Source organism: Nannobrachium achirus, assembly GCF_963921795.1.
Source record: "Nannobrachium achirus genome assembly, chromosome: 3".
Taxonomy (NCBI): domain Eukaryota; kingdom Metazoa; phylum Chordata; class Actinopteri; order Myctophiformes; family Myctophidae; genus Nannobrachium; species Nannobrachium achirus.
This window is the reverse complement of record NC_137812.1, coordinates 61,803,956-61,815,959: the sequence shown is the minus strand read 5'-3', so window position 1 is coordinate 61,815,959 and position 12,004 is coordinate 61,803,956. Positions and strand designations below refer to the sequence as shown.

The following is a 12,004-nucleotide window of genomic DNA, read 5'->3' as shown; positions in this document are numbered from 1 at the left end:
TGGGATAACAACGCCGCCAAACTACATTGTAATTTTGTATCTGTTTATAAATTTTTCTATTTATTTGTACGTGTTTTAAATAAATACTTGTGTTTAAAACCTGGGTCGGGTATTTCTATCAGAAAATATATTGGTAGTATAAACTGCCGTGCTGCCTCCCGCCGCCTGCCATGACGACAACAAGTAAACAATAAACTAAGTCATATATTGCGGCCCACAGGTTAATACCGGAATACAGATATATTACTGATTTCAGCTGTTACAATTCCAAACATGACCTGCTTTAATTCTATCAGTCAATATTAGTAGGTTAATGACTAGTATAGTAGTATTAAAATGTATTTTTTTCTTATGTCCAAGGTATTTGTATTTAGGTTCATAAAGTTAACATGAGTATATAACTAAATGCATTTGAAATTAGATACAAATTTTACATTTCAGGATTCCAATTCAAAAGAAGCAAAAATAGCCGATCTACAAGCTGAAGGTCTGCTATTTTTGCTTCTTTTGTATGAGATACTAGAATGACAAAGTAGGACGTAGCAATATGCAATGTGGCCCTCTGGAGTGAAGGTGGAAATATAGTGGCCCTTGCCATCATCAAAGTTGCCCACCCCTGAACTAAGTGATAAAAGTATAAACCACAGAAACAGAGCGAGTATTAACACTGTCTTCCAGGAAGGAGATCATGTCTGACATGGAGGCTCACTTCTCCCTGTGACCACAAGCTCTTCTGGATCTGATACCTACAGGGAAACATTAAAAGAAAGCAAACAAGAACTGAAATCAGTCATTTATAAAATAATCCATGAATGTAACTTAACTTTACACTTTAGGAAACAGTAGCTGTGAAGCGTCCTCTCTACATCAGGGGTTCTCAACCTTTTCAAAATCCTATTTGAATTGGAGGACCCCCCACCCTGACACTGACAAGCACTTGGATTGTCTGATTGTCAACAATTTTAAGAGTTGAGGCATTACATTCAGTTTGAGGTTCCACGGATAGGCCTTCATATTGTGAAAATCATTAGCCTTGTAGATCGCCTATTTTCTTGTCTTTGAAGTGGTCAAACTAGCAATAGAACCTGATCTTCCAGGAAATCCTAATTATCACATGGGGGCTTCGTGCTGTTTTCACAGATCAGAGTAGGACTTGGCCTAACACCAAGTCTCAATCTAAAATATTTCAGTTGTGAGATTTTATTTTGTTAAATCAATGAAGGGGTATAGAAAGTAATGGGCTTACAATCAAATGACAGGAAAACTGTATTTGAGAAGGGTTTACATTCCAAAACGAGACTGCAATGTCTGAATTCAGAGTTGTATTGGTAAATCCCCTTGTTGGAAGGAATGGCTGGTTATAGGTCAAATTGTTGAATATGTAAAGGTAAATGCAATTCCACTATATGCTATTGAGGGTCTTTGGAACTAGTACATCAGCTATTAAATCCATGGTTCTCAACCTTCTGAAGGGTTATGTAAATGTATGCACAATGTACTTGGTCTGGAATACTTTTGAACAAATGTCTTCATCATTGGGGTGTGGCATGAAAGTGGTCAGCCTGTGGTGTTCTGTAAGTCCAGGTTTGCCTTGATAGAGGCCTCAAACTCATCTGTGGATGAGTCTGGTGTCTCATCTTCCTCTTGACAATGCAACACATTCTCTATGGGGTTCAGGACAGTTGGCTGGTCAGTACACCAGTTAGTAGTTTTGGCTCTGTGGGCAGGTGCCTAGTGCTTCTCTATAAAGCTTTCATCTCCATAAAGCTCTGTCAACCTATGAAAGCACAAAGTGCTCTAAAATACCCAGGTATGGATGTGTTGAACTTGAATGTGATAAAACAATGTGCAGCAAAACCTGCATTGCATGATGTTGGTCCACTGTGTTTTATCAAGTTCAGAGTCAACACAGCCATGTGTTTGTTTGATTGATTGAGTGTTATTGCTTAAACATGTAACTTTATATAACTGTGTGGGACATAATATGCTATAGTTGTTAGAAAGTTACATAGCAGAACACTATCTTGATTTACATGCCTTTCATTGCCTTACTTTCAGCTGCCACTCGGTGGTGCTATTGTGCATGTTAACGTTACTAGAAGCTGGGCCGCCCTTCGGGCGGCCCAGCGTCTAGTCGGCGACCTGGCCAACTCGGAACAATGTAAATAGGGAATGAATGCCCCGCCCTTTAATGCAAACCCCATTATACCTGTTTTCATAGGACCCGTTTTGACCATTTGTCTGCCTGTGTCCATTTATGCCCATATATGGAGATATCTGTATCTGTCTGTCTGTCGGTGTCCATTTTATGTCCATATATGGAGATCACTGCAGTTATAGTTCTGGGTCCATTTTATGCCCATATATGCCCATATATGGAGATATCTGTCTATCTGCGTCCATTTTATGCCCATATATGGAGATCTCTGTATCTGTCTGTCTGTGTCCCTTTTATGCCCGTATATGGAGATCTTTGTGATTCTGCATCCATTGTATGCCCATATATGCCATATATGGAGATATCTGTTTATCTGCGTCCATTTTATGCCCATATATGAGATTTCTGTCGCTTTTTCAAACAGATGGTCAAAACGGGTCCTATGACAACAGGTATAATGGGGTTTGCATTAAAGGGGGAACCGGCACTGTGTCTGCAACACAGTCGGTGGCACAGACAGATACAGAGATCTCCATAATGGGAATAAAGGGACACAGACAAACAGATGGAGGAGGAGACAAACTTAATGCAAACCCCATTATACCTGTTGTCATAGGACCCGTTTTGACCATCTGTTTGCCTGTGTCCATTTATGCCCATATATGGAGATATCTGTATCTGTCTGTCTGCGTCCACTTTATGCCCATATATGGAGATCTTTTACCATCTGTTTGCCTGTGTCCATTTATGCCCATATATGGAGATATCTGTATTTGTCTGTCTGCATCCATTTTATGCCCATATATGGAGATCTATGCAGACACAGTGCCAGTTCCGGAAAATCCTGATGTCAGACATCAGAATCCGAACCTTTCGTGCTGGTTCCAGAAAATCGTGTATCGGGTCGGGTCGGGTCGAGGCCGAGCACTGCACTACCTGCTGCGGTGGGGAACGCACGTGCCGAATTTGAAATAGGGAATGAATGCCCCACCCTTTAATGCAAACCCCATGAATGCCCCACCCTTTAATGCAAACCCCAATATACCTGTTGTCATAGGACCCGTTTTGACCATCTGTTTGTCTTTGTCCACTTATGCCCATATATGAAGATCTCTGCACACACAGTACCGGTTGCGGAAAACTCTGATGTCAGACTTTATGCCCATATCTGGAGAACGCGCGTGCCGGTGGGAAGAAGGGTTCTCGAGATACGCGGATTACATACATACATACACATTCACAGAGATTTTGTGTTGACTCATGTGGCGTACGTGATGTCAGAGCCTTTTATGAAGTGATGTCACAATGACTCAGCGCTTGCGCCGATTTCCTCCGGAACAGCCTGATGTCAACAATCAGCTCCGCATAAGGAGATTCCGAACGTTTCGCGCCGGTTTCGGAAAACCGCGAGTCGGGTCGGGTCGAGGCCCGGCACTGCACTCCGCGCGGCGGCGGGGAACGCGCGTGCCGAATCTGAAGCCGGTGGGACGAACGGTTCTCGAGATACGCGGATTACAAACAAACAGACAGAGATTTGTCGCATTTATAGATAGATGATGACGCAGTGATTAGCCAGTGACAGGCCAACAGCCCGACTTTAATGATCTTATTTTACATTGTTTTTTGGCAATAGTATAAAGTAAATATTACAGAGACTTTAATTGTCACTGTAAAATACTGTAAAACAGTTGTCATGTTGTATATTTACCTAAAAATGCTCTGGTTGTAAACAGGGACGGAGCTGCACTGTTTACAGTTATATAGGCTATGTCCCTTTAAGAGTTCACCCAGCATGCTTTGCGGCCGGTTTGTTTTTGTCCCGCAGCTAACTCAACTGTCAAGTCGAAGTCAACAAATCACACGTGAAAATGTCTGGTGAGTCTGTTAGTTGGCTTTTCAATGATAACAACAATATGTACCACAAGAATAACAGACATTAAGCTGTTATTCTTAATTCAGTAATCTCGATTTAAACTTTGAGGGGATAATACATGTTTAAGCTAACGTGCTAGCCAGGCAAACTAGCATCGTGACGTCACGGCTACATAAACAAGCAGCGCGTGCTTTTCACTCACTCAGTGTTTAGACCGTTGAACAGAGCAGACGCACGCTTCATTCTCCTGCCGAAAACTCTCGTTTCACGTTTTAAACACTGTGTCAAGTCTGTCAACTGTTGACAACTGCTTTTTAAGCTTTTGTTTCGTTGAACTGTTTGAAGAAGCAGAGCGTCTTTCAGGCGTTCACGTGATTTATTCGTCTTTTTCCTCGTTTTTGGAGACGAACCCTGCACACATCATGGCGAGGAAGGGCAACAGATGTGCTCCAAAGAAGAGAGATGCACTCGGAGAGCTAAATTCCGACTTCAACAAGCTGACAGTGTCGGAGTCAGGCCAACGTGCAGGTAGGAGAGGAAAGAAGAGCTCGACCAATGTAGACACCGGAGCTAACAACACTGCAGAGGTCCTGGTGCTGAGGAAGGTGAAGGTGTGTACGAGGTCTGCGACGAGGGCTGCCAATAAAGCCATCCTGGAGTCCAGAAGGAATGGAGAGAACAACAAACCTTCAACCGAAACTACTTTGGAGCAGAAACCCAAGGTAGCAGTTGTCAAGGCAGCCCAGCCAGTCAGAGTTGAGGCACCTCCTCAGGTTGCTCCCTTAACTGTTCCAGAACAACCTGCACACGTGGACATTGATGCAGGGGACTCAGACATGCCAGAGCTATGCTCTGAATATGTGAAAGACATTTATGCCTACCTAATGGATCTAGAGGTGAAGCAGGCTGTGCGACCCAGGTACACGATGGAGGGCTCCGACATAACACCACGCATGCGAGCTCTGCTGATCGACTGGCTCATCATGATTCATTCCGGCTTCCAGCTGCTGCAGGAGACACTGTATCTCACAGTTGCCATCTTGGACCGTTTTATGCAAGTTCATCCAGTTTCACGAAAGAAGCTCCAGCTTGTTGGTGTCACTGCCATGCTGCTGGCCTCAAAGTATGAGGCGAATAGAAGAGTCGCGCCAAGGGTCAGGCACTTTGCCTCCATCACAGACAACGCATTCACGCCTGCTCAGATTAGAAACGCAGAGAGGGAGATGCTGAGGGCCCTCGACTTTGAGCTGGGGCGTCCGCTGCCGGTGGACTTCCTCAGGAGAGCTGCCAAGGTTGCAAATGCCACTATGAAGACGTACACGCTGGCCAAGTATCTGATGGAGTTGACACTGCTTGACTATGACATGGTTCACTACCGGCCCTCTGAGATCGCTGCTGCCTCCCTCTGCCTCTCCCAGATGCTGCTGGATGGCCTGCCCTGGACTCGCCCAGCGCAGTACTACACCACTTACGATGAGAATCACCTAACGCCCATCATGCAGCACATCTGTAAGAATGTAGTTGCTGCCAACGAGAGGAGAAGAGCGTTCCGGACTGTCTGGAGCAAGTATTCAGGGAGCACGCTGATGAAGGTCTCCTGCCTCGATGAACTGAAATCCCCTGCAGTGGAGAGCCTGGCTGGAAAAAATGAAGGATGTCTTCACTTTCCATGAAGATGACTTCAATTGCTTGGACTTGTGTAGCAAGCTAGCAAATTTGAATCCATTTGAATTTTGTAAATATCTCTGTAGTTTGTAAATATATATTTAAATGTAAATATCTATGTAAATAATAATTAATTCATTAAAATATATATTTTTTTGTGTGATTAACAGTGTGTTATTGTATTTTTTGTCTTCTAATGTCTGTTGAGCAAAGGGTTTCAGCAGCTGTGACACTTTTCTCTAAATGAAAATGGCGTTAATGTCTGAAGTATCAGTTATCCAAACCTTAGAATTAGGCATACGTCTGAGATGAAATGACAAAATACAAATCCTTTAGGCTGTTTATTACTACAATGCTTTCTGTTGTGCTTATTCTTTTTTTAAATGCAGTTTACTCAGAGGTCAAAGCTAGCCTTAAAGGTTTTTGAATTGGGGCTGACAAACATAGTATATTTGCCAGAGTTCAGACAATGTTAAAAACATAGAAGCTTGTCTGTTTGGGCTATGGGATTTGGATTAATCTAAATGTGGCCTGGGTTTCCGAGGCTAATTAATTAGTAACTAATTCTGCCAAGTAATTGTAGTGGCAATATTTGCCTCTGAAGTGTAGTGGAGAAGTATAAACTATCCAATAATGTAAATATCCCAGTAAATTAAAAGTACCTCAGAGGCAGACAGAACTGTATTGATCCTACAGGACTGCAGGAGAAATTCAGTATATAGTATAACAATATGCAAAGATATATTTCTCTGAACTACTTGGGCACGGTTTCAGGCTGATTTGATATGGCTTACTGAGTCTAGCCAATGACATCATTTGTGCCATGTGAATAAAGATCACATATATGTGGTATATATACTTATTCACATATTATATGTGATATATATATACTCCCTATGCAATCTTCTAATAAATACTTCAATCGTTAGCGCCAACCAAACAACAGGCACTTTTTATGACATAGCACCTTAAATATACCAATTATGTCTCTTCCACAGAAGACAGACTTGTTCGGGCCCTGATTCCTCATGAACTCGTGCCAGTTCTGGGTGTTGAGGTGAGTACCTTGTACACCACTGTTTCACAAACCTTTTCATGTCAAGGACCCCCTATTTGAAGATAAGACAAGGACCCCCACAAGAGAATAATTGTACAGCTCTCAAAACAAGACCAGGTCAACCTGGTTGTGCCAGACCCCCTGTCTGTCATCATCATTTATGACATCATGCCTTTTGTAGGCATGTCATCATCATGTCATCATCATATATACCCTTTATATAGAAAACCCGGACCGACATTTGCTTATGTAGGCCTACCCATTTCATGGGTCTGGCAAAGACATTACCTGGGAACTTCAAAAATGACTACCCAGATAAAAAAGATGGAGCACTCAACTGGTCTGCACGTTCATTTATTGTAGAGCGACAGGGTGACTGACGTTTCAGGAAGACTAAACGTCTTTTTGATATAGTTTGTCCTTGTTGAGCACCAACCAGTCCTTCTACCTATCTGCTGGCTGAAGCGCGCAGACATCTACTAATTGTACAGCTCTATTAGCAGTGTGTTCTGTTGGACGGACCCCCACCAGGAATCCTTGAAGGGGTTACAGCCTTACAGGGGGTCCCCAGGACCACCACTTTAACCCTATACAACCTTACTTGAAAATCACACAACTGCAAGCACACAGTGCACTGAAAAGTGTTTGTTTCAGAAAAATCCATCGTAGACATTATGAGCTACTTTCTTAGATTGTGGGAAATCACTCAACGGTCCTGTGTACCACCTGTTTAAAATATCACAATGCAGGAGGCCGCGGGATGTTGCGTTGTTGAAGATGGGCCCTTCCAAAGTTCAATCACCTGCATTGAATTTCTTGTACAATGTACAGTGTACAATATTACTTGAAACACATAAAGATAGATACTTTGATGATAGCATGAAGAGATAGCCTTGAGTGTACAAGTTATGGGGGTCCTTGTAAATAAAACTTTGGAGAACCTCTGCACTGGTAGACTCATAATATGCCATAGTGTCTTAGTAAACCAGTGTCTTAAATATCCTGAAGAAAACCTGGAGACTTGACATTCAGTAATTGGGTCTTATGATGATCAAGAACATTTTAATGGTGTGTAAAACAGAAAGTGTCTGCGTAGGGACATATTGATGACCCGTGCTGAGATGTAATGCATTGTGAACTTGTAGATATGCAATTAAAAAAAGATCTTGAAAGAAATGTAATAATGTGGAATATACCATTCATCTATGGCTGCCCACAAGAACTTTTTTTTTTTTTATCTGGGCAGATGTTGCCCTTTTTCCCTTGAATCCTTAGATAATATTTTGGTAATTTGTTAACGTTTCTTTCGTCTTCTCAGTCTGAAAAGAAGATTCAAGCGGAGGCTTTCACTAAATCCTTTCATGAGGAACAGCATGCGTACCATGACGCCGCAGCAAGTCAGCGAAATGCTTGAGCGCAAGGCCTGCAGGTCCTGCATTATGCCAGACCCCAACAGAAGGACAAAAAGAGGACTAGCAAGAAAGCCAAAGGGAGCTGAAGGTCTTCCAGATCAAACCTGAGCACCAGAGGTTGGTATGCTCTTGTCCATTTACTGCAGCGCTGCTTTGCCTACTGTGATCATCCAGTTTAACCACTTAACCCTATAAAACATTATTTGAAAATCTACAACTACAAGCACAGTGCACTGAGAAGCAAGGGTCACAAAATGTAAAAAATGTAAAGATTTTGCCACATATATCCCAAGTCCAATCTTATTCATGCCTGGCTGCTTTGCAGAAACTAGGTTAATCTATTCAGTAACCAAGTCTCTTGTGATTAAAGGATACTCCTGGCTTGGATATGGAGCGATATTTGCAACCATCAGAAAGATGCAGACTGTCACCGAGGAACACTGATGCCATGGAAACGTTGATGCCAGTGGATGTAGAAATGGAGAGTCCTATCGCTCGACATGGAGAGCAAACGCAGGAGGATGCTGCTATGCCTCCCACTGGTAAGGTTTTACACACGTCGGTTTCCCTCCACTAAACCACTGGTATGGATGCTAAAGTGATAGTGTGAAATCTTAAACCAGCACATGAAATTGCATATTCACTGAGTGTGGCTGTCAATCACTTTTGTGCTCACGGGTCTTTCTCACTTCAGATTTGGCTCGGGTATTCCCACCCAAGTTACCACAGGCTGTCTTTATTGAGGTACACACTTTGATTTTCTATTCTTTGCCAACGCTTAAACACTTAAGCACTACTTTGTTCAACGTCTTATGTTCACCTATATTGAAATGCCCCAATGGGAATGCCAGGTTAAACTGTTAACCCACCTACAACTGATGATTGACTCGTATTTTACATTGTGTGATAGCTTTAGGTTCAGTGGAGACTATTTTGACAGTTTTTCTGCTTGTTTCTCAGGCCCAGAATGCTGAATCTGACCTCCTCCTGTTCACCCCCGACCTGAGGGACAGGATAAGGCAGTGTCTGTCCCAGTGACTTGATGGTCTTCACCCCTCCCAAATAATGGGAGTTCATCTTATCTATTTCTTTTCTCCTTAAATATTCTGATTTTAGTATTTTTTAATCTTTGCTGTACAAAATAAAGAGTTTGCAATGGATCTTTATTTCTAAATGAACCACCACAACTGTCATTTGGATTCCATAGACGTCATTTCCCTGGAAGCATATCATGCACTGTAAGCATATGGTCAAACAAGAACCTGTTTCATCTTCCAGGAAATCCTAATTATCACAGGGGGGCTTCATGCTGTTTTCACAGATCAGTGTAGGACTTGGCTTAATGCCAAGTCTGAATCTAAATATTTTAGTTGTGAGATTTTTTTGTTAAATCAATGAAGGGGTATAGAAAGTAATGGGCTTACAATCAAATGACAGGAAAACAAAACAATTTTCAACTTAACAAATACGTCTTTTATATTTGAGAAGGGTGTACATACCAAAACCAGACTGCTTGCAATGTCTGAATTCAGAATTGTATTGGTAAATCCCCTTGTTGGAAGGAATGGCTGGTTAAAGGTCAAATCGTTGAGGAATATGTACAGGTAAATGCAATTCCACTATTTGCTATTTGGGGGTCTTTGGAACTAGTACATCAACTAAGTATTAAATTAATCTGGATTAATCTGGATTTTAAACTAAGTGTTTGAAGACATTTCATTTCTTCCTTCTGGGTCCGCTGCAAGTAGAGGGTTTTGGATGCAGGAGAGATGATGACGCTATCGGTGAGTGAGCCACCGAGGATGAATTGACTTCGTCCTCCTGTCCATCGGCTTTCTCTGCTATATCTCCTCCCCTTCGTCCTGCTGCCTCTCCTCTACCTCCTTCCACTCAATTCAATTCAAAGGGCTTTATTGGCATTAGAAAACATACGTTTACATTGCCAAAGCAGAAGTGTACACAATACAATATAATCAGAACAAAATATGTACAGGTGAAAACAGTTTTCATGCATCACGGTTACGTGCAGGCAGAGCAGGGATATATACAATGGTTTTTAAGGTGGTTGGGTTCCATTTGATATCCTTCTCTCATCACAGCAGCTCACGAATCTTGCTGCTGTGTTTGCACATTGTTTTACTTCACCCAGCAGATATGGGAGTTTTTCATCATTGGTCATATTTTCAAACTCTCCTTGGGTGGTTATGATCTGTGGGAAGTATGTGTCTCTGATGTCTTGGTACAGCGGACAGGTGGTTAGAAAGTGTATCTCAGTTCCCACTTTATTTTGTGTGCAGTAGGTGCAAAGTCTGTTTTCTAGGGAGCCAGGTATGCCTGTGATGTCCTTTCTCGATTGCAAGACTGCTCACTGAGTCTGTACCTAGTCAAGATTTTTCTTTGTTTTGGGTTGGCCACCTTGCTCAGGTATTCTGCCATGGTGTATTCTCTGTTTAGGGCCAAATAGCATTCTAGTTTGCTCTGCTTTTGGGTTGCTTCTCTCCAATGTGTCAGGTAGCTTTCTCCACACTCTCAGCCTGGAACGGGAGAGAGTCACTTGAAATGAGTCAATTGTTTACAATAGCCTCGGATATAAATATTCTACACATAGTCTGAACCAGACTACCTGGTCTGTTCTAAGACCTTGGCCAGGCCGATGCGTCTCTGAGCCTCCTGGCGTAAGCGCTCCTCCTCCACCTCCCTGCTCAGCAGTCTGCTGTAGTCGTATGCAGGGAAGAAGACCTGGCTGAAGAAGTGGTGCGTCCTTTGGATCCACTGATCCATTTCATCACCATGAGCTTCTGGACCGCCAACACCTATCCTGTTTACTTCCTCCCCAGCACGTTCTGGTTGCATATAGACAGCCTTTTACATTAGCGACTATTTTAAAAGCCTAATTTATACTTGGTTGCACAACCATGTCAATTCTTGAAGTTATTTTTGTATTGTAGGACAAAGTATAGATTATACCCATAATATACTTGATAAAAACCATGTTCAGTGTACCTGTGCAGCTGTGTACAACCAACAACTCTTTCTGGAGAGAGGTTTCCTCATTTTTATGGACTTCTGATGAATGTGTGGCAGAATCACTGGCCATCGCTGAGGAAAACTAACGGTATGACATTACTGTAAGGATTTGCAGTAAAAACAAGGTGTTTAAGGGTTTGTGGTATTCTTTATGACTAAAATAGAATCTAAATCCAATCACCTCTGCTGATATGCAAGTGTGGTGGTTCAGTTTAATCAAAGACAAGACTGTAAAGCTGTACGTTTACAACACAACTGTACACACTCAGCACAAAGCACAACTAGAATTAAAATGTGTTTCATAGCGGTCTGTACAATTTACTCCAAGTGCAGCACTATGCATATGTCATAATGCTTACAGTAAAAGGTATCGGGTGTATATTGAAAAAACAACCTGCGGTCTGAGGGGTGGCTACAGGACTGAGATTCTGCTGGGACTCCCATGTACTCAGAAGAGGACAACTGCAGAATGTCTCTGGAACTGGCTGTATAGAGAAGTACATTGGCTATTTTTAAAATGTTTGGCTTTTTCTTATATTATTTTATAGATTAGTTTTAGATACCGGTATACAAATGTCTTAAAAGTCCTTCACTGTCATTTGGGGCCCCCCCTAAGAAACTTGAAGAAAATCATGTGGGTGGGGTTCCTCCTGGGGGTCCCGATCAACAGGTTGAGAACCCTTGTTCTACAGGCCGCTAACCAGCAGGGCGCGCTGTTTGCAGGGCGGCTGTATTTTTTAACATCCGTATTCGCTGTTGTTGGCTGCTGCAAGTGCGTTTGTTTTGAACAGATTTTTGGACTGGAGAGCTGA

General features: G+C 42.3%; 1 protein-coding gene across 1 annotated transcript; it reads left to right on the top strand.

The window, feature by feature from the left end:
• Positions 1-4,453: 4,453 nt before the first annotated feature.
• On the top strand, positions 4,454-5,704 carry LOC308282364 (G2/mitotic-specific cyclin-B2-like; the record flags this gene model as incomplete). The annotated part of the gene is made up of 1 exon (XM_080722710.1): positions 4,454-5,704. One exon carries the CDS (start codon positions 4,454-4,456, stop codon positions 5,702-5,704), a length of 1,251 nt encoding a protein of 416 aa, XP_080578836.1.
• Positions 5,705-12,004: the final 6,300 nt, after the last annotated feature.